General features: G+C 36.1%; 1 protein-coding gene across 2 annotated transcripts in view; it reads left to right on the top strand.

Moving 5' to 3' along the window:
* Positions 1-23,359, top strand: part of LOC136026411 (calcitonin gene-related peptide type 1 receptor-like) — a 213,497-nt gene that overhangs the window by 165,032 nt on the left and 25,106 nt on the right. For both annotated transcript variants that reach the window (XM_065702979.1, XM_065702978.1), the window contains exons 8-9: positions 7,590-7,783; positions 14,505-14,681. In XM_065702979.1, the coding sequence (XP_065559051.1) occupies positions 7,590-7,783; positions 14,505-14,681 (371 nt within the window). The remainder of the gene's footprint in view (positions 1-7,589; positions 7,784-14,504; positions 14,682-23,359) is intronic.

Genomic DNA, 23,359 nt, shown 5'->3' with positions numbered 1-23,359 from the left:
ATATATATATATATATATATATATATATATATATATATATATATATATATATATATATATATATATATATATATATATATATATATATATATATCATTTTTATTTCGTATTTTGAAAATATGAAAAGAATTTTTTTTTCAATTATATTTTATGTCATTTTAAGACAAGAAAAAAGTTGATAAAAATTCTAAGAAAAAAATATTTTAAGTTAAAAAAATGAATATAAAAAATTCAGTACGAAAAAAGTGTGACAAAAAGTTGGGGGAGGGGCGTTGGGCCCCTAAGGGGTTGGGACAAGGATGACCAAGGGCTTTGGTAGCATTACTTAAGATATATACTACTTTATTAATTTCAACTTTATGTATACCCCAATACTAAACATTATTTTCAAAAGACAAAACATTCATTCACATAATGTCACGACTTGAATGTTATGTATTATAATAACTGGACATTGCTTTTATTCAGTGATGATCCAGTTTTTACTAATCATGTATTGACAGGAATATATAAGTCATTCATCCAAAAGCGTCGGATGCCTGTTTGGGCAGTTGGTCATGTATGTTGGTCAGTGCTCTAGTTTAGTATAGACAATCTTTAGTTTCCAAATAAGGGTTTATCCTCTGCACAATCGTCCCCTCAACTACTAGCTTTTACTGTTTTTTTTTCTTGTCGATGTTTGTTGCAGTGTCAATAAAGGAAGCAGTTCCGTCTTTTTTTGCTTAACTTCCTAACTTTTTCCTTTTCTTTTCTTTTTTGTCGAATTAAAATAATCATTTTCAAATCCTCTGCAATAGTTGGCTGTACCCATAACCTCTGGAGAATACTCATTAAGAGAAACCCCTTTTCTTTTCTTTATTGTTATTTTAATACGCCAAAGATTTAATTTAAGCACATCTAGCCCATCCGTCGGAGTCTGTGATTGTAAAAACTTAAATTCCAGGGTCATGGTTCTGGGCCCCTCATTCGACCTCAGTTCTGTCAATAAAAGGTATAAACATAGAGTATACAATATTTTGGGGAGTAAAAGATACATTTATGGAATAATAAATTGATATTAGACTCTATTGACATAAATGAATAATAGATTCTGCTGTTTGATTTTTTTTTTTTTCTTTTTTATTCTTGTCAGCCAATTCGCTTTGCTGTCTGCAATAAACTCCAAATAACTTGGCTGTGGTTCTAAATCTATATCTTGCTCTGTATTACTGTGTACATGTGTTCATTGAGGAGGAATTAGTGTTGTTAAAAGAGATTTTAATAAGTAACCATTATCCGGGTTGGTTAATTGACCAGAATTTTTCGAAAGGAAGGAAAAAATTTCTAGAATGTTCTGACGATATTCTGGACACAACAGAAAAGAAATATATTTTTGTTCTCTACCTTATGTTCCAGGTTAAAAACGAGATTGCTGCAACATCATAATTCTATTTCATCATCTTTAAAGCAAAAAACAAACCAGAAGATTTCACGTCGACCCTCTCGGAATATGTCTTTAATTTTCCAAATCTTTTTATTTTGTTTGAAAATGTTTCTTTGATTTCTAGGGACCAAGGTTTAAAGCAAATGTTCAGGGAAACAATCGAAATTAAAAAAAAAAATTCTATTCAAGAATAATTCCATAAACAGAGATACAGGTGAATTTGGATTGAACTTAATTTATGATAAATTACCGAGGTCAAATAAAGTAAATATCACCTCACCTAAGAGCTATGACCTCTGTCCACGTAATATGTCAGATAATTCTAATGAACCGGAACCGAAAAGGTCAAAGAGATTTGCCTCCGCTGTTGCATTGAAAAAATAAGAGCAATAAACTATATGTAATTTGTTTATTAGGTATAAATTTTATTTATTTTTATTCACGTCTTTTAGTTTTACTGCTGATGATAAACACAGTATATGTGTTCGAAATATCCAGTTAAATAATTTTATATCTATTCACTGTCAATAAAAAGGTATCATCCCTATTTTGAACTGTTTTACTTTCGCTGTGTACATGTTTTCAAATCATCTTGAGAATAATAATATTTTTACATAATTGCAAAGAAATACAAAAGACAATTACAGGTAATTAAAAGATAATTCAAGGTATTTTCAAACAGATCCTTGGAACAATTTAAAGGCATCTTGTTCCGTAGGGAAAATTTGTGCAATGACTTCGGTGAACAAAAGAAACACTATTGCAGATCTTAGACATAAAAAAATTGTCTTTTGGTATGACATCCTCGGGATTTTTACATCTTCTCACTTTTAACGAAGAAAATTTTAGTTGTTTATTTCAGCATAATTTTATGATTAAGGTATCTGATGATGAAACTTGAAGCAATTATAACATTATCATATTGACATTATGTTATAGTACATATTTTTACAAAATTTACATTTTGTTATTGCTTATTATCTATAAAAGCAGCTGTTTACCAAGTCATGATAGTCTTGATAACCACAAATATCTTAAAATACTATAAAACAGCATTTATAATCTACCAGCATATCGCTGATAAGTTAATTTTCTGAGGCAACAGAGAAAATGTCAGGATAATTTAATGGCATTGCACACACAAATCTTTGTTGGCAAATTTTCTGCTTTTCTACCGCCTTTTCTACCAACATGTAAGCAATCTGCTTATTACTTAATTTGGGATCATAGTCTTGAAGATATTAGAATTATATTCACCCTAGAGGCATACTAAGTCCCCTTCTGACTATTCTAAACTTATAAACTGTATCTAAATTGTGATACGAAACCTTGAAAGGGTCTCAGAGTACCCAAAGAAAGAATGTGGGAGGTTGCTGGTTACCTTTCGATAAGTTTCTGATCTCGAACTTCCTAAAACTTTCAATTTCCGATCAAATGAGTCCCCCTCAAGTTTTTACGTCCACTTCTTCCGTATTAAATGGTCAGAAAAATTGACAATGATGCACGAGAGATGCTACAACCGTTCCTAAATGACCCTATTGCGTTGACTCTGATGTCGCTATTTTAATAAACCTTAGCGTTAAACAATCTGATTTTAACCTTTTAATATTTGAGCTAACCACATCGTTTGAGGACGTAAAATGGTCTTGTTGAAAGTTTAAATGGAACTAAAAAAAAAAGTCTATCGTCCGAGCTACAACAAGAAAGTGAGATACAAGCTTGAAAACAAATTTCCAGTAAACAAGTATCCAAAAGAAGGTTGTGGCACTTTTAATTTAAAAAAATCATACCGAACACTTTCGGAATGATTCTGTGTAAGGAATGCAAATTAACATTTTATTAATTGAAACGAGGGACCAAAAACAATAGTCTAGAGTTTTTCAAATATACTGAATTCATAACATCTTTTACTTTGTTTCTCTGCTAATTCTCATTTTCCGGGTCTGGCTTACTATGAAACTATTTGAAAAATACTCCCTATTTGGAAAATACTGTCCTTATTCAGTCTTTATATTGTTTTCTATAAGGATATCTTAAGATTTGAATAGGTTTAAACGAAACAAGTATATGAGACAAATATTACAACGCATAAAACATTGTAGGTACCATGTATTATGCAGCCAATAAAATGCTGAACATGATATTGCACACAAATGCAGATGGATATCCACAATATACACAATAGTTACCATACAGTTTCAATGAAAATGTTATGGTAGACATTTACATTTTTTCTTAAACCAAATAATACCCACTGATTTCCCCTCCAATTTCTGAAATAACTAATTTGTTCGCCCAGGCCATTTACTTATGATATCCGTATTTTCTGAAATTTCAACTTGACTGAAAGTGTCAAACCACAGAAAAAATAATAATTAGTAAATGGCTAATATGCTTTTTACAGCTTTTTTGAAGATTGCCAATCATGTTGGAACTGGAAATATGTTTCCCTTCTTAAAGTAACCTCTCAATCAGGATAGCAGTTAAAAAAAAAGCAAGAACACACCTGTTACAAAACAAATTTTCGTGTGAAAATTTACCTTAATCCAAACACTCCCTTTTCCTGTACAAAAATAGCAAATGTGAAATTGAAAACTTTTCTTGGAACATGCTTCGCGTTCAATTCCTATTGACTTGTCATTTTATTAATGTATTTTAACTTTTTCAAATAAAACGAAGTGTGATAACATCTTTCCAAAATTTATTATTAAAAAAAAAGATCAGAAAATATTGCAAAAATCAGGATAATTTCAAAACATAATAAAATGAGATCCCGTAAATGGTTTTTCGTTTTTATTTTTTTCTGGAAGTACACCTAGTAGGGGAGATAAGTGTACCCTGGGACAAGTTCAAGATTATGACAGATATCTGGAGAATGCTTTGGTCAAATTACTTGATTTTGTTACTTTCTTAAATAGAACTGATTTGACATTCTCTCAGATTTTTTGCAGATTGTTCCCTTGATAAACTTCTTAGTTACTGATAATTTTCCTGACCCACTTCTTTTGTCTCAGAGTACCCAGACCCCTGGGTACCCTTGGATAACCTGGAGGGTACAATGGGACATAGAACTCTTTTTACAAAATATCATTTAGTAAAAACCTACAGTCTACTTCTATTACGATAAAAAATAAAACAGAAGCTTGTAACGTAATATAATCAACAACATACTATGAAAGGTTGACATCAAAGGTAAGGTCTTATGCTGCGCGTTCCGTGCTACCACTTAGACTAGGCTTTGGCTGACTTTGGTACCCTGTAGAAGCCCAAAACATGCTTGACAGCGTTGTGGCCTGGGCAGATCTGATCGGCTTGAAAGTCAGCACAGAGAAAACGAAATTCATGGCTATTAACCACGACACAGGACCATTCCCACTAACTATCAACCAAGTTCAGCTGGAAAAAGTCAACCGTTTCACATACCTAGGCTCCCAGCTTTGTACTGACGGATCTTCCGACGCTGATATCCAACAGAGAATACAGAAAGCGCAGACAGTCTTTGCCTCTCTTCGGAAACCCTTATGGAATCGCCGTGAAATCAGTGTCCAAACGAAAGTTCGAATTTACATGGCACTAGTCCGCACCGTTCTCCTTTACGGGTGCGAAACATGGTCGGCAAAACTACAACAAGAGAATACACTTAAGGTGTTTGAGCATACTTGTCTACGAAGAATTCTCAGAGTACAGCTACGTGACCGTATCTCCAACGTGAATATACGTCGAATGTGCAATATTCAGAGAGATGTTGTGCTCACTATTAAAGAACGCCGTTTGAAATGGTTGGGCCATGTATTGCGGAAACCGCCAGAGTACCTGCCTCGCCAAATACTTCTAGTTGAGCCTATTAGCTACTGGAAGAAACGCCAAGGAGGACAGAGGAAGAACTGGTGGAACCTGGCCAAGTCAGACCTTGAACCAATAGGGGGTTTCAGAAAATTTGGTCACAGATGGTCAACACAGTGGCTCGCCTTTGCAGAGCAGCTGGCACAAGATCGATCAACATGGTCCAAGAAGGTCTCTAAGATCATCGATGCCGGGCGAGGTGGAAACGCCTGATTCCCGCCGCAAGTACAAGTACAAGTTGGTAGATGTAAGGCAATTTTGCTTGTTATCCTGAAGGTCTCATTCTTTGTCTCTGGAAATATGAACTTACAAGTAGGGAGGTTTCGTTTCAGGAAATTCGGCAACTGCATCACGGCTGAAACCAAGATTGCGATGAAGGCTAGTGCGTTCCGATCTGCTCAGGGTAAATTTTAGCATGTCTCTTCATAAACCCCTTATACCAGTCTTCTCCTGCTGCTTCACTATGATCCCACGATTTGGGGTGTTTCACTTTCTTTTCCTTGGCAAATCCCCATGCTACTTTCTTTGTCCATTTTTTCTTAAGAATATAATTCTTTCGCGATTATAGCAGAAGACAAGAATCGAGGGAATCTTCCATTTAAGAAGTGAGGAATCTTTCGTAGCCAGTTGAGAAATAAAACACTATTTGTTTTCAGCCGATTATGCAGCAAATAACTTAAAGTACGGACAAAGTTTTGACTTCTTAACATAATACAGTTTAGCTGCGGATCTGAGTGGCCAACCATCTTTCAAGTGGGCCATTACACCAGCTTCGTTATTTTCTTCAACTCAGGCATAGAGAGACGGATCAATCTTCATCTTCTTAAGCATTTTACTGAAGTTAATAATAAGTTGATATAATATAATTTTATTATAAGTCTGGAGTTGCCTTTGGCTGGAGTTGCCTGATGTAGATATGAGGGTACCCTGGGAAACAATAGACAAAAGTGTCTCCAGGTACCCCGGAAGACGTGTCCCAGAGTGACACGTCTTCTGACACGTCTTTCTCAAAGGTTCATTTTTGTATCACTAGATGCCAACATAAATTAATCATTGGACAGCGTTTTGGAGCCAAAAGAACAAAGCTTCTGACAAAAGCACAATAATTATCATACAACTTATTGTTCAGAAGTTAAGTTATGAAAACAACATCCTCTATCTTGCTCAAAGAATAAAGAAAAACATCTTACTAAAATCTGGGATAAAAATGTTTTCTGGTGTCTTCAGGTAAATACGTATTTACTACCTGATAGACTGCGCAATGGTTTTAATTAAGGCAGACTTTTTGAATAAAATTTTCTTCAGAAAGATACCTTTTCCCGCCTACTTCTTGTCCAAACTTCCCCTACTTGGATTAGTTTCTGCATAGCTAACCTTTTATACAATAATTTTGAAAACTGAGATTTTCGAAAAATGTAGGCAAAAATATCTGATATGTCAGAAATTGTTCGGTAACTGTTTGTAATAATGAGTCAATCTGCCCGACAATACCCTGCCTGAGGGACTTCTGGCAGCTGTTACAAGGCATTTAGAAATATAAATACAGTGTTATTGGTTCCAGGCATGACGACGTCTTGCCTTAGGTATTACTGACCTCTGTTACTAGGCATTTGAAAATTTACATCATTTGTAATGTCTCCATGATTGCTAGTGGTCTTCTCATCAGATTAGTGTTACTTACTCCTCACCTTTGAATCAGCAGTTATCGGCACATGTTTTCTGTCATTTGATTATCCTTTGCTGTAGATCAATTGATACAACTTGTAACTAATGTCACCTTTGCATTGAACATGCATGGACTTATCTTAGATAACATGGCTAACCGACGAAGCATTTGATGGAAAGTATTGACAAGAACTATAGGGTATAACTATATAGAACTGCATCAACTAGAGCTTTAAAGGGCTTTTAAACCATCGATGGGATAGAAGATGCTACCATAAAACGTTCCACGACGATAGGTGAAACTCAAGCAAGTAAGTAGTCTAAACACGAACTCCTTATTTTAGTTCTCACCATAATTTTTCGTTTTTTCTTTTAATTATAGGGTCTGTTTAGTTTTACCCTTATGGTGACCGTATGTAGTGTTGGTGGAGATTAAATTCTTATAATCCTAAATATGAGCACCTGGGAGGTACGTCTCTTTTCATTTGTTTTCATAGTTTTATTATTTGCAGCAGGTTTTCAGTTCGGTGAAAGTATCCTTATGAAAAGTTGTGAATTCTTTTAATTTTTAAATATAGATATTTGTAAATATTCTTTAATGTTTTTATAAATCTTAACGGTAATATAAACAAAGTTTTCATTATCGTATATTTTGAAGGTGTTGGCTTCGAGAGAATAACGAAGCAAAATGGATCCTAGTAACTCCCATTATCATTTCACTGGTTGCTAATTTAATATTTCTAATTAACATCGTTCGTGTTCTCTTCAGCAAGCTTCGAAATATGCCAGGTGGACACTACAACTGCAAGAGAAGTAATAGTATTTTTAAGTCTGAGAGCGACCCTCTTAATGGTAAGTCCTTTATATTTGTCAAAAGCTTTACATAGGCTCAAGCCTGTGACTTCACCGGATAAGCAAACAGCTTGTCTGGGTATATGAATGAGATATCTACAGAAAAAACTTAGACTTTAATAGTTGATTTATTTTAATTTATTTCTATTAGTTTAGTTAACCTATACTTCTTTTGCTCTTTCGTAAATTCTTACATGCGTAACCCATTTTTGACATTATTTTTTATTTATTGTGTAAAACTATCTTTCAATTTGATCCTTCATATTTAAAAGAAGCTAGATATATCTGGTTGACAAGACAACCAGAGTGAGCAGCAAAAGAGCCCGACCCCTGCAGTTTTTATTCGACTTAACCCACAAAACCCCACCTGATAAGCCAACAGCTTGTTTTTGTATATCACTGAGATATCTACATAGAAACGTAGACCCTCTTAGTTGTTTTCCATTATTGCTAGCAATCGTCGCACAGCCACTTGCATGGCGACTATAGATAGGGACGAAATGTTACCCTCGAATGCATATTACAATATTAATAGCCACATAGCGTAGGTATCTAACCATGGGTTTGGGTACCTTAATATAAAATCTTAGGCCAATCTTGGACATTTCTTGCGAAATCTAGATAGAGCCTAGAAGTAGTGTAAATGTTTGAAAACATGCCCCATTTGTCTATTAGTCTGAAGTATTTGTTTCTTAAGTTCCAGGTGGGTCCTAGCAGATTTATACAACAGATTGGAGAAGGTGCCTCCGCCTCTGAATCATTGTATTAGCCCTAAGTACTTGCCCGGCAATTTTCTAGCTGATCAGTGAAAACAAACTTACCTATCTTTGTGCAGAAGGTTTGCCGAGGGAGTTTGCTGATGGAAAAGCTATGGACCCGCTTTGGTCTTCTAAATGCAGTGAAAATTTTGGCATGAATTCAGCTAAAATAAACTGTGACATACATCCCTTTCTGTCCCTCAGTATTTTGTGGGAGGTTTGGGGCTTTCGGCTGTTGGAGAAGCAAATCCAGTTTCCCAAGTAGAAATTTACATTTCAAACTATTCAGATAATGTTTCAGTAAATTGTAGACTGTAAGCTTGCAACCTTTATTACTGTAATATCTGTTTGTTTTAGGGGTTTTTTTATTCATTGTAATTTCTGCTCGTTGTACATTCGGCATCTAGCACAATGCAATTTATGCTCATTTTAAAACTTTTAATTCACTCTTTAATTTTCATGAGAGAACTTTGTAGAGAAGTAGCATTACTCGTCCTCTCTATTCAATGTTACTAACTCCTAGCCTATCACTAGACTGAAAACAATAATTTGACTTTTTGCAGTGGACCCTTGAAGCAAGTATTTTGCCATTGCATAGTCAGAGTTTATTTGTTTCTGACTATCAAAAGATGGTATGTTTTTTTCTCTATGCCTATTGTCCTAGAGGCACTTTTGTAATGAAACGGAACAAATGAATCCTTCTTTATTAGGCCTAGATAAGTAAGTAGCTCAAACTCCCAGTAAATTATTGTTTATGCTCTGAAATACATGAGGCTCGTTAAAAAATGCAATTAGCAAAGTTTCTATAGCACACAAGCAAAAAAACAAAAGCTTCAATATACCACCTAAAGGCTGAAGGATGACTCTAGCCTTTTTCTTAGTTGAATTACTTTAAAGTAAAAAAGGCAAGGTTGAAAGCTAAGAAATGAAATTTTTTAAGAAGGATCATTTTCTATAGTCATTATAAAAACAACATTAGTCCTTGTATAAAGCAAACATCTGAAAATCGTTTACATTTCTTATTTATAATGATATAAAGGTCAAAACATGAATCAATCACGTCTATATTTGCTTTTATTCCGTGAAATAATTCAATGCATTTCCATTTAATTAAGGACATTAGTTACAACTGAGACAAAAAAATAAAATAAAAACACTGTTAGAAGTAAATTCAGTATGACTCCAACTGCTGTGTACAATCGGGTCACGGGTAACGGTCCCAAATTCGGGGAAAATGAGGACGATTGGGCGGAAGGCTTACATCCTGTTCCCTGGTCTTACTTTGGCAAGGAAAGCAAGGAATAGCGTCAAGCCTCGGAAATATTTTCCCACTTACGATTCCAAGCTCTTTGAGCCTCTTTGACCTATTTGAACGACTTCAACCTCTTTGAAATGATTGGTATGAAAATCTTCATTTGGAGTATTCTGACTCTGAATTTTCGAGAAGCTGAAATACTTTTTGCAAATGAACTATAGCACTATTCTGTTGTTGTTGCTGGTGTTACAGAAACACATTTGCCAGGAAAAGGTGAGAAATTCATCAGTGGCCACTATAGTTTTATTTGCACATGGACAGGCAGCACTGGGGGAGATTGTTTTGGGCTGGTCCTCCATAAGACAGCTAGAAAAGCACTTTTATCTTATAACGTTACTTCAGAGCGTCTCCTCCTAGCCCGCCTCTAACACTTTCATGGAAAAATCTTTGTAGTTATATGCTATGTGCCAACAAAAAAGGCTGATCCCGATATCACGAGCAAGTTCTCAGTACCTTTTGCAACTGGTATCTTCGTAGAGTCGCAGAGTCTCCCCAATATATAGTGCTTCTTCTTTGGAACTTCAATGCCACCGTTAGTGATCCTAGAGGCATCTGAAATCGCTTTGTTAGATTTTTGGTGCCAGATCTAAATAACGATAATTGAAAACTCCTCCTCCAGCTTTTCAGTACTCACCAACTTGTTATCTCCAATACAAATTTCAAAGGATCTCAAATTCATCAGTTTACCCGGTATAGTAATGACGCTATCACGAAGAACATTACTAATTACATATCATTGTCTCTCGGCGGTGGATGTCGTCGGTTTCTAGGTGCCACCTCTTTCGGTGTGCTGACCTTGGTAACACTTATCATCGACTTGTATTTGCGGAAACTCATCTGAAGTTGAAATGCCTGAAGGCTGAACAGTGTGTTTCAATGCTAAACCTACACAATCTTAATGCTCCTGCAATTAAAAAATGGTTCGCAGTCGAGATAATAAACAGTTTTCGTAATCAGTCCCAGCTTTTGGGAATTAAAGTCATGTGGTGGCCATTTAGAATTAAAGCTATTGATGAAGCTAGAATAACTTTTGGATTGCAATACAGATTAAAAATCCATGGCTGCCACCGGAGACTGTGGATCTCATCAAACTCTGAAGGCAGGCTTGACTACAAGGGAGATATTTCAAAGCTGTCAGGAATGAACTGATACATAGAGATATCAAGCTATTCGTTAACAACAAACAGATTACTTAAAAGAAGCTGCCATGTGGAAGGACATTGGGGCAGTGTACAAACACTTACACGACCTCACTTGCCAGTATGCTCAACCAATAAAAAACATATTATCGGCAGACAGGGTGCTCCTTGAAAACATAATATCCAGCCATTCAAGGTAGATTGAGCACTTCTCGTCACTGCTGAATAAGACTTGACTCTCTCCATATGTAGTGACTCCTATAATCTCCCGACCTGTGATCCGTAGCGACGTCGTTCATATTGAAATTGAACAGTCTTCGTTGGAAAAAATTCGAAATGCATTGAAGAAATTAAAGTCAAAAAGTTCCTGGTATTTGAAGAATTCCCCAGGATCTGCTCAAGAGTGGCGGTGGCACCATGCTGCTATGGCTCCAAATGGCCTTTCCTGCAGTACGGGACTCAGAGATTTTCCCTAAAGAATCGTGTATAGGAGTGACCCTACCACTGCGGAAGAGAAAAAGTTCCAAAAAGCAGTGCTCTAACTGCAGGGATGACAGCACTCTGCACCAGGTAAGTTCTTTCCTCTGGTGCTGTTGCAGCACTATTCTGCAACCCACCGAAGGAAGTACAGAGCAGAGTCTGCTGGTCTTATGCCTGGCCGATCAACTACAAAACAGATGTTCTTCATTGGGAAAATCATTGAGAAGGGAAATGAGTTTTTCCAACAGTCTCTCATTGCTAATGTCAATTTCAAGGCAGCATTCAACTCTGTTGATCAAGATTCTCTATAAAATATCCTTTCAAGTACTGGCCTCCCGTAAAAATATGTCTTCCTAGCTAGGGCTTGGCATTTAGAGACTGAGAGTTATGTGCAAAAACACCGTAGAATTGGCACGTTCTGTCCAAAAAGAAAGAGAGTCGGGCAGGACTGCTGAATTTCTCTTTAGCTATTGAGCTGTACTATGGATCGCATTATGACTTGCGTGACCCAGGATGAAGCTGCCAGGATGGGACTATTCATAAACTGAAAGAAGACAAAAGTCATGGTAGTGCATCCCAAGTATGACACCGACAAATTAAATTGCTCGATCGTCGGAAAGAAAATCAAAGTGGCTGAACGTTTCACTTACCTTAGTTCAATTATATCTTTGGATGGCTGCATCGACCAAGAATTTGTTTTCCGTGTGACCAAGGCCTCTGCCATATTTTGTAGGTTGGGTCACGTTTTATAGAAGCCAATGATCGACTGAGCCATAAAAAGGAGATCCTTTGAGCCTCATTCTGATAGATCTTACTAAACACAGCTGCGACTTGACCTTCAATTGCAGCTGTCCAGCACCATCTCGATAATTTGTAATCTAATTGGCTCTGGAGAATTGAGGAAATCCGATGAACAGACCTTATCAGCAACGACCACCTATGAGGGTACTTGCCAATTGGTCTTTTCATACCAGGCTGCCCAGCGGACATTTTGATGGTCGAACATTTTTTGTGGCTGTCTGCCCAACATTCTGGCCCAGATTCTTTGTGATTATGACCCTATGAGTAGTGGCTGGAAACTTGCTGGCTGGAAACTGGCTGGAAGGCCAGAGTACTGGTAGAATGACAGTCTTAGAAAATTCCTGAACGAAGCTGGAATTCTGCTATAAGACGCAGATGCCCTTGCTGCTGACCGCCTAACGTGGAAAAGGCTGACGACACTCTCATCGCCACCCCAGCATGAGGATTAAATAAGTAACAGTTTTTGTATCTGTAGTATCTTGAAACCTCAGCGTTAAAAGAAGGGAAGGAAAGCTAGAGTCACGTGTTGAATAATTTAAGTTGTACTTAAGTTTGAACTTCGGTTTTTACTTTCATGTGAAATAAAACTTCTCTTATTTATTAAACGACCAAAATACACATTATTTTTTCTCAATTCTAATTCTAAACTGCTCAATCCTAAACGGAGGAAGTTTGTAATTTTAGTTTGCAGAGCTTTAAAATACCTGCAGAATTTTTAATGTGGGTGCTAAAATGACATATTTTATTCTCGACGTCTGTTCTCGATTGAGGCTTTAGATTAACCCTATGAAGTCTGTTCCCAGAATTAAGAAACTTTTACTTTGATTTTTAGTTTGCCCTACTTGTTCTAAGTGGACAAATCACTCGTTTCCACAGAAGGTTTCCCTGATGAATTATTTTTAATAAAGTACTATTACGCTCTCAGAAAATATGAAAAGTTAGTACTTCTGACAAATGTGTATCTTTCAAAAAGAGGAAGATGTCTCCTTTTCTCCCCTCACCTTGCTGGAACCCTTGCTAATAAAGCATCTTATTCAGTTAAAAAAAAACATTAAAGAGTTAGTCATATATTGACACTGTTAATGGCTAAATCTTTGGATTTAGGGCAAACTGTGCGTGTTTTGGGATGTTGGGACACTGATATTGAAGGAAAAGGGAAACAATTGAAATAATCTTGCCTAGTTTACAGAGATCTGTAAATAGTGAGTAGGCCTTAGGTTGTATAAATCAAATGAAAAGGCAGTAAGTTATTGAAATCCTTCTGAGGAGTATATTTTGACGTAAATTTTTATGCCGTTAGATATATAAACACGTAATTCAGAAAGAAGCTTAACTTTTAAGTAGTTATCTGGTGTAATAAAAAAAAATTATTTAATTAAAATGATAAATAAAACATATATACATAAATAAAAAAATTACATTCTTTAATTGTCTTTTTATTGGACATATTTCCTTATCAAGCCAGCTGATAAACACATCTAGTCCCCCCCCCCTTTAACCCTCTGGTGAGATATTTGACACTCTGAATCATTGGAATCATAAATTATAAATTGCAAGGACCAGTTCCTTGTTTATGTAACGAAAATAAAATTAGCGAGGACTACATAAGACATTAGTGTCAATAAATATGTTTTTTTAGGACAAAGTTTTTCCATGAAGTTATTTTTGAAATAATTAATGAACTAATCAAGAGTATTTCAATGAAGTAATCTTCAGTTCTTAGCTGTATTTAGAGCATCATAAGAAGACACAGGAATAAAGCCTATCAACTCATAGTAGCCTATTTTGTGAAAACCTATCACTAATTTCATTTATAAAGATAGTTTTCAAATGTTGTGAAACAGGGGTTGAGCACGTTTGATAACAGTTTGAGACGTCATAAAATAGATTCTGTAATAGCTCTGTTACAAATCCATATTATTTAGCTAAAAATTATTATTTTTCCACACTTTTGATACTTACACCGATCAGAAGTTTCTCATAAAAAGCATCAATCCTAAAATTTGCTCTCCTGTAAAAAACGCCTTATGTATACATTCTTTGGTTTTGTGTATAGCGAAATCAACTGCCAGTCCTCATCACCAAATGGCTTCATCCTAATATATCACTGAAAACCCTCAGCACCAGAAAGGAAACACACATTTTTGGTCTTTAATCCCTTTTAGTTTGGTTTCTTTTCTAGTTAATATTAACCATGTTTAGTCTGTCTCTTCATTTATGTCTTTTAGATATGAGCATCGGAAGAAATTCTCTCAACAAAGAAGAGTTCGCGCTTGTTCATCCAAGGCTAGAGAGTAATGAAGAAAAATCAAACTATGGAAGCTCAAGCGCCATGTCAAGAGACAGCCGAAGAACAAGTACCGTAACGTTCTCACAGAATGTCGTACATTTGGGAGGAAGCCAGGGTAATTTGTTTATTTGTACAGGGACAAATTATAAGCTGTTACTCTTTCATGAAAGGATAATCTGTCACGTTCGAGTACTTATGCTGATTTAAGCTGTTTTCCCCCTTTCTTCTACGTAGCCTTTGCAGGACTGTGTCATTTTATGTAAATTTGATACGTAATCTTCAAGAATTAATTTTCGTCTCTGTCTGTTGTCTTGATCGTAACAAACACAATTTTTACATATGCATGTCAATTATGCTTTCTGCTATCGTGATGGTCGCACACAAAGCTTCTATGTACGTATTATAATTGGCTATAAGCTTTATGCATGGCAACTTTTACGAGATTTTTAAAAAAGAGGGTCCAGGAAGATTTTTTTTTACCAGCAAAAGTTTCCTTTTTACCCTTCTTTCTCAAGAATTTCATGTGCTAAGTTATATATTTGGTGAACGGGGAGGGTTTTTTGGCTACGGCTTCCCAATATAGTAAAATGTGTTTGATTTTCTCTGTAGCTCACATAGAATCAATGGAGTTTTCCAGTTTTGTTGTTGAAATCACGCTCACTTAACCCCCACAAAACACTCCATATTTCAAAATATACTCCACCGCATGTACAGAGTGAAATTGGTGATGGCTGAAAATGTTCAACTGTAAAACCTTGCCCCAGCATTCTTTCAAAAGACCTGGATGAAAAGCAGCAAAAGCTGGCTTCAAACGAGCATTTGCATTTCCTATTTTATTTTGCATTTTAAATGAGACATCAGACTTACTGTATGATACCTTCAATTCTTTACTCTCTACTTCTTCACTCTTTCCGTTTTAAGTAGCTCAATTTGATCTAAAATACCTTTAAAAAACTTAGCAATTAACTGTGAATCGACAACCGTGTGAAGATACGTATTGAGCTGTGTTGTTTCATTTTGATTACTTCCTTTGTGAATGGACTAAACGGCTTTTCTTTTTCTGTTACCCCCCCCCCCCCCCCCTTCCTGTTGCTATGTTACTATACTGTTGCTATGTTGTTGCCGAAATGTCTACTTTCACTTCTGAGGTCTTGTATATTTGCCTGATAATTATTTTTCTTTTTTTACTTTTTTAGTGTTATGAAAAATTTAAATTCCTTCTCAAAATGTATTAATTTTGTGATTAAACTCAAGCATTGAGCGTAAGCTTGACAAAGGTTATTTAGTCTATCGTCAAGATACCACGGCAATTCAGTCAATAATTTCAATATGCACCCTTCTGTTTGTTTTATAAGGTGAGTTCTATGTTGTTTATTAGGTTCTTTTGCCACAGACAAAGGCTCTTCTTCATAATCTGTCAAACACTTAAGATTTCTGGGTACAACATTTCTATCTTGGTCATCTTCGTCAAGTTGACGTTTAAGCAGGGTTGTAGCTCCAGCATTTTTATTGGGGGGCAAGAAGAGTCTCCATCTGGAGAGTCAAGAGGCATGGGGTAAAAAATAATTTTTTTCCAAGCTATTAGGGGGCAACCACCCCTCCCCCCCCCAAAAAAAAAATAAAATAAACGATGCCGATGCGTTTGATCCGCTTAAAATTACGAGTTTTCTCCAAACGACGTTTCTTTTGCGTTAATTTCTTCGGCAAAGTTTTCCTCTATACATGTTTAATTAAAAAAAAAATAAACTCCAAGATTAAAGTTTTTCAAAGAAAAGTCAAGGCCGCATTGAACTTAAGATCAGACAAAATAGAAACCTAAAATAGCACCAAACAACCAGAAATTACTTTTAAAGATTAAATGAAACCCAAAACAAACAGATATTAAATAAACAATTATAGTAAAGAAACATGCAACAGGTAGGCCTACTAACATAGATGAAAAAATAAATCTTAAAACGAGTAAAGCTTAAATTTAACATGGATTCAGGCTTAAGACGAACAAAAACATTTTGCTGTTTTTTTAACAAAAAAAAAAAAAACAGAAAGGAAATAAACAGTCATAGCATAGGTACTAATATAAATGAATAAATAAATCTTAAAACAAGCAAAACTTAAATTGAGTATACAAATAAAGCTTGAAATGAACAAAAGTTACTACAAAGAAGAGTTTTGATGTCTTGATAAGCCTTGGAAACTATAATTGAAATCAAACTGAATATTTGATATATAATAATATTAACTGTTGAAAGATCATCACGATTTAATTTCACTGAAATTTTTATTTTCATGCTCAATGTTGTAATAACTTCAAAAGAAAAAATTGTAACAATTCGTTTTCAGTGATGCGACAATGATGCATTAGGCCTTAAACTTTTAAAGTTAGGGAAGGGGACTGTGTCTAAACTATTTTTTTGTACTGAAACTGTATTTGTCTTGAATAGTTTTGGAAAGAACTAGTAAAATCAAACTGAACGTTTTATTTATAAAGATATCAATTGCTGAAAGCTCATGAGTTTAAAGCTTAATTTCACGGTGATTCTTAGGTTTATTTCCAATGTTGTAATAATTACAAACAAAATTAGTTGTAATATAACTCATTTTCATTTATTCATTTATATTAATTGTATATTTGTTTGCTATGATTGTTTATTAGATTTATGTTCGGTTTGGATTTCATTTGAATTTCATAGGCAAAATCCTTTTGCTCGTTTTAAATTTTATTTACATATTCAATTTAAGCTTTACTCGTTTCAAGATATATTTATTCATTTATGTTAAAACATCTTGAATGTCTTTTTGATATGACTGTGTATTATTTAATATCGGTTTGTTTTTGGTTTCATTTATTCTTTAATAGTAATGTTTGGTCGTTTTTGTTTTAGTTAGTGTATGTTTCTATTTCGTGTGATCTAAAGTTCAATATGGCCTTTACTTTTCTTAAAAAAAAAAAAAATATTCCGGAGTGTTTTTCAAAATTTCCTATTTCAAAATAATATTTCATTTGGCCTGGCCCTGAATTAAATTAATATAAGTGGCAAGAACTAATAATATTAAACGAAGTATTTAGTATATACTGATATTAATAGCTGAAAGCTCACCAGATCAAGATTCTGTATCATTCAGGGCCAAATTTAAAGCTTTGACGCTTCTAGGCCTAAGCATTTTTGCCACTCCGCTTTTGCAAGATTTTTTGGGGTAATCTCCAAGACTTTGTGGACAGCTAAAATCACATGGCTCAGTGGGTCTATTGGTAAATTCTGGCCTGATTTCACTCCAATTTTCATCTTATTTTCAATGTTGCATTAAGTAAAAAAGAAAATATTTGTAATATAATTTGTTTTAGTAAAGCGCCGAATACGCGGTAGGTCGTATGCTCTTACCGTTAAGGAAACGGGCAGTAGTCAAACTCTTGTTCTTAGTGAAGAATAGATGGATAGATAGATAAATATTTATTGCAACAGAAACCACTTTGGTCCATGGCAAAAAAACAACAAATAACATAAAATAATACCACATGATACTAACTCACATAACAGGGTATATAATAAAAACAATGGAAATGCATTACAATTGCAAAAAGAAAACAAGAGCTAAGAGCTCATATGGCATTTGTGACGAGGCAAGAAGAGCTAAGAGCCAAGAGATCATATGGTATGAGCTCTAACAAAATTCTATGAATCAATAGATTGATTAAAAAGGAAAATAAGAGGCTTAATGCCGGTCAGGATTTAAAATAAAGCTCTGAGTCACGATGTCCTTCTAAATATCAAAATTCATTAAGATCCGATCACCCACTCGTATGTTATAAATACCTAATTTTTTCCAATTTTTCCTCTCCCTTTAGCCCCCAGATGGTCGAATCTGGGAAAACGACTTTATCAAGTCAATTTCTGCAGCTCCCTGACACGCCTAGCACGTCCAGAAGCACCAAACTCGCCAAATCACGGAACCCCTCCCCCCAACTCCAGTACGGTTCCGTCAATCAAATATCAAGGACATTTGCTTATTCTATCCACCAGGCTTCATCAAGATTCTTCCACTCCAAATGTTTTCCAAGATTTCCCCCTCCAACTCCCCCCAATGTCAAAAGATCTGGTTGGGATTTGAAATAAGAGCTCTGAGACATGAATTCCTTCTAAATATATATTTCTTTAAGATCCGATCACCTATTCGTAAAATAAAAATACCCCAATTTTCACGTTTTCCAAGAATTCCGGTTTTCCCCTCCAACTCCCCCCAATGTCACAGAATGTGGTCTGAATTTAAAATTAGAGCTTTAAAGCAAAAGACCCTTCTAAAGATCAGATTTCATTAAGATCTTGTCACCCTTATGTAGGTTACAAATACCTCAATTTTAAAAATTACCCCCCCCCCCCCAACTCCACCAAAGAGAGTAGATCCGATCCGATTATGTCAGTTACGTGTCTTAGACAGGTTTTTATTCTTCCCATACAGTTTCATCCTGATCTCACCGCTTTAAGTATTTTCTAAGATTTCCTGTTCCCCTCAACCCCCCCCCCCCCCAATTACGCTGGATCCGGTTGAGATTTAAAATAAGAGATCTGAGTCACGAGGTCCTCCTAAATATCAAGTTTCATGAAGATCCGATCACTCCTTCGTAAGTCAAAAATACCTCATTTTTTCTAATTTTTCAGAATTAACCCCCCCCCCCCAATAGAGCGGATCAGTTCCAATTATGTAAGTCAAGTATCTAAGACTTCTGCTTGTTTTTCTCACCAAGTTTCATCCCGATCCCTCCAGTCTAAGCGTTTTCCATGATTTTAGGCTCCCCCACACCAAACTCCCCCAAATGTCACCAGGTCCGGTCGGGACTTAAAAAAAGAGTTTTGAGAAACGTTATCCTTCTAACTATCAAATTCCATTGATATCCGATCACCCGTTCGTAAGTTAAAAATACCTCATTTTTTCTAACTTTTCAGAATTAGCCCCCCCCCCCCCAAACTACCCCAAAGAGAGCGGATCCGTTCCGGTTATGTCAATCATGTATCTAGGACTTGTGCTTATTTTTCCCACCAAGTTTCATCCCGATCCCTCCACTCTAAGTGTTTTCCAAGTTTTAGGTTTCCCCTTCCCAACTCCCCCCATGTCACCAGATCCGGCCGGTATTTAAAATAAGAGCCCTGAGACACGATATCCTTCTAAACGTCAAATTTCATTGAGATCCGATAACCCGTTCGTAAGTTAAAAATACCTAATTTTTCTAATTTTTCAGAATTACCCCCCCCCCCCCCCAATTTCCCAAAAGAGAGCAAATCCGTTCAGGTTATGTCAGTCATGTTTCTAGGACCTGTGCTTATTTTTCCCACCAAATTTCATCCCGATCCCTCCACTCTAAGTGTTTTCCAAGTTTTAGGTTTCCTCTTCCCAACTCTCCCCCAATGTCACCAGATCTGTTCGGGATTTAAAATAAGAGCTCTGAGACACGATATCCTTTTAAATTTCAAATTTCACTGAGATCCGATTACCCGTTCGTACGTTAAAAATACCTCATTTTTTCTAATTTTTCAGAATTACCCCCCCCCCCCCCCACTACCCCAAAGAGAGCAGATCCATTCCGGTTATGTCAATAATGTAACTAGGACTTGTGCTTATTTTTCCCACCATGTTTCATCCCGATCCCTCCACTCTAAGCATTTTCCAAGGTTTAGGTTTCCCACTCCCAACTCCCCCCCCCCAATGTCACCAGATCTGTTCTGGATTTAAAATAATAGCTCTGAGACACGATATCCTTCTAAATATCAAATTTATTTGAGATCTGATCACCTGTTCGTAAGTTAAAAATACCTCAGTTTTTCTAATTTTTCAGAATTAACCCCCCCCCCCTCCAACTACCCCGAGGAGAGCGGATCCGTTCCGGTTATGTCAATGATGTATCTAGGACTTGTGCTTATTTTTCCCACCAAGTTTCATCCCGATCCCTCCACTCTAAGTGTTTTCCAGGTTTTAGGTTTCCCCCTCCCAACTCCCCCCCCCCCCCAATATCACCAGATCTGTTCTGGATTTAAAATAAGAGCTCTGAGACAAATTATACTTCTAAATATCAAATTTCATTGAGATCCCATCACCCGTTCGTAGGTTAAAAATACCTCATTTTTTCTAATTTTTCGGAATTAACCCCCCCCCCCCTCCAACTACCCCAAAGAGAGAGGATCCGTTCCGGGTATGTCAATGATGTATCTAAGACTTGTGCTTATTTTTCCCAACAAGTTTCATCCCGATCCCTCCACTCTAAGTGTTTTCCAAGATTTTAGGTTCCCCCTCGCAACTCCCCCCAATGTCGTAAGATCCGGTTGGGATTTAAAATAACAGCTCTGAGACATGATATCCTTCCAAATATCAAATTCCATTGAGATCTGATCAACCGTTTTTAAGTTAAAAATACCTCAATTTTTCTATTTTTCCGAATTAACGGACCCCCCCCCCAGATCGTCAAAGCGGGAAGACGACTATTTCTAAGTTAATCTGGCCCGGTCCCTGATACGCCTGCCAAATTTAATCGTCCTAGCTTACCTGGAAGTGCCTAAAGTAGCAAAACCGGGACGGACAGACCGACAGACCGAAAGACCGACAGGATTTGCGATTGCTATGTGTCACTTGGTTAATACCAAGTGCCATAAAAAAAAATTAGGCACATAATACCATAAAAATAACATAATTGCTTAAAATGTTGCAGACATGATTACTATATTTTAAATACTTGACATTGAATACTTTACACTTGATTTTTAAAATTCTGACCATCCAATCCTTCCCATTTACCCCGATCCCAAAATTTACTACCCTCAAGTCCTTCAACTCCTTACAATTGCACATAAAATGCTCTAAGTCTTCATTTTCTCCGCTCATCGGGCAGAAATAAGGACCCTTCCGCGACCTTAACCTCCCCAAATAATTCTTCTTTCCCCGACAGGCATAAAATCACTCATAGCATATATGCTCTCCCTGAGGTCCCACTTTAAATAATATTCCTTCCCCCATGCCTCCTTTACCTCAACATACAGACTTAGAGACGCCGCCACGGTCCGACCGCCCTGCCATGACTGGATCTCCTACTCTTGCAGTACAATCTTTTCCTGTTTTGCTACGGATCCTACTTCTCTTTTTATGCCTATCCCCTAATTCCAAATTCCTGACATCTCACAACTATTCAATATTTTCGTTATTTAATTTGGTCATGGATCTTTCTTACTATCATTTATCATTTCTCTGTATGCTGCCTTAACTAATCTATCCTCAGGCAAAGATGTTATCCTTTCTCAAAACCTAACCATTTTTACTAGTCTCTTATTCCTAAGGGTATCTAGGCCTCAGTCTCCTCTTACTACTAAGCTATTAAACTTATCATTTAAACCTAAAAGTCTCTTAAAGTATCTAAGCTGAATCCTTTGTAACCCCGTTCCTTTTTCACACTCCTAAAATTCTAATCGATAATATACTACTAAAATCAAATTTCCCTCAAAAATTCCCTTCTTCAGCTTTATTTCATTTAGCCCTAATTCTCTAATAATACTTCTAAGGAATATTCCCGTTAGCCTATTTGCTTTAATTATCAGATCCCCTATACGCCTGTTCCATTTTCCATTAGTCATTAACCTAATTCCTAAATAATTAAATTTTTCAACTATTTTTATTTTCTCCCCCCTTCAGCTAAATCTCGCCCCTCCCTATTTTCCCGCTATTCCTAAACATCATAACTACCGACTTATCTATATTCAATTTTAACCGCTTTTCCTTAAGATACTTTGAAGCTCAGTCAAGGAGTTTTTGAAGGTTTTCCTTACTATTCGTCAGTAGCATATATGTCATCTGCGAATAGTAATAAAATAATTTTTGCTGTAAGCAACTTGACACTTGGTGCATTTTTCTCCTTTATATATTCCTCTATATCATTAATATGTAGAGAGAATAGCCTAGGAGACAAAGTGCATCCTTGTTTCAATCCTCCTTTTTTAAAGGGGTACCACTGTTGACGTAACCTATTGTTCCAGCCCTTGGGGAATCTGTATCAACTTTGAAAAAATAATCGCTACCAAACCCGTGTCCACCTCAAACTAATTGCTTGTATTCCATCTGTGCTAGGTAATGATCGACTTCTCATAATTCTTAGGGAGTTCCATACCACGTCTTAGGTTATAGCATGAAATAGTTCTTGATCTTCTTCTGTAAAAGGTCTTTCTAACGGCTGAATTTCTAATCCTACTATATTCCTAAGATCTACATTTTCATCTAATCCCCAATTCCCTTGCCTCTCGGTTTACTGTAAATAATCTGGCCAAAATTCAGCTGGCGGAATCCTTCTTTCTTTATTCCTACACCCAAACGAACTTTTCACTAGCTTCCTAAATTATCTATTATCGCTACCTCTAAATGCTTCTCTGATTTGTTTTAATCTTCCTATATTCAAATGACCTCTTTCCCCCCTTTATAGACTTTTCATAACCTCTCCTCTTCACCTTGCATTCCTCATAATACTTATCAAACTTTTCCTTCCTTCTATACTCTTACTAATATAATTAAACTGTTCAGTATATTTCTCCTAGCTCGACACTCGCTAAACAAAAATATCTCTCGTCAATACTCTCTTTCCCTCTTGCAACCGTCTCCCCTACAGAATACTCTACTTGACTCAGTAGGCCTAAACAACCTTCAACTTCCCTATCTTCCGCTATTCTCAGGCTTCTCTCCAAAGTTTCTTGTTCATTTTATTCCATTATTTTCGCTTGAAATAATTTTTCCCCCTTAGGAGACACATAAAGTGGATTCGTCATATCT

The sequence above is a fragment of the Artemia franciscana genome, chromosome 4, assembly GCF_032884065.1.
Source record: "Artemia franciscana chromosome 4, ASM3288406v1, whole genome shotgun sequence".
Taxonomy (NCBI): domain Eukaryota; kingdom Metazoa; phylum Arthropoda; class Branchiopoda; order Anostraca; family Artemiidae; genus Artemia; species Artemia franciscana.
Note: the sequence above shows the minus strand (reverse complement) of the source record. Positions and strands in the feature narration are given on the sequence as shown.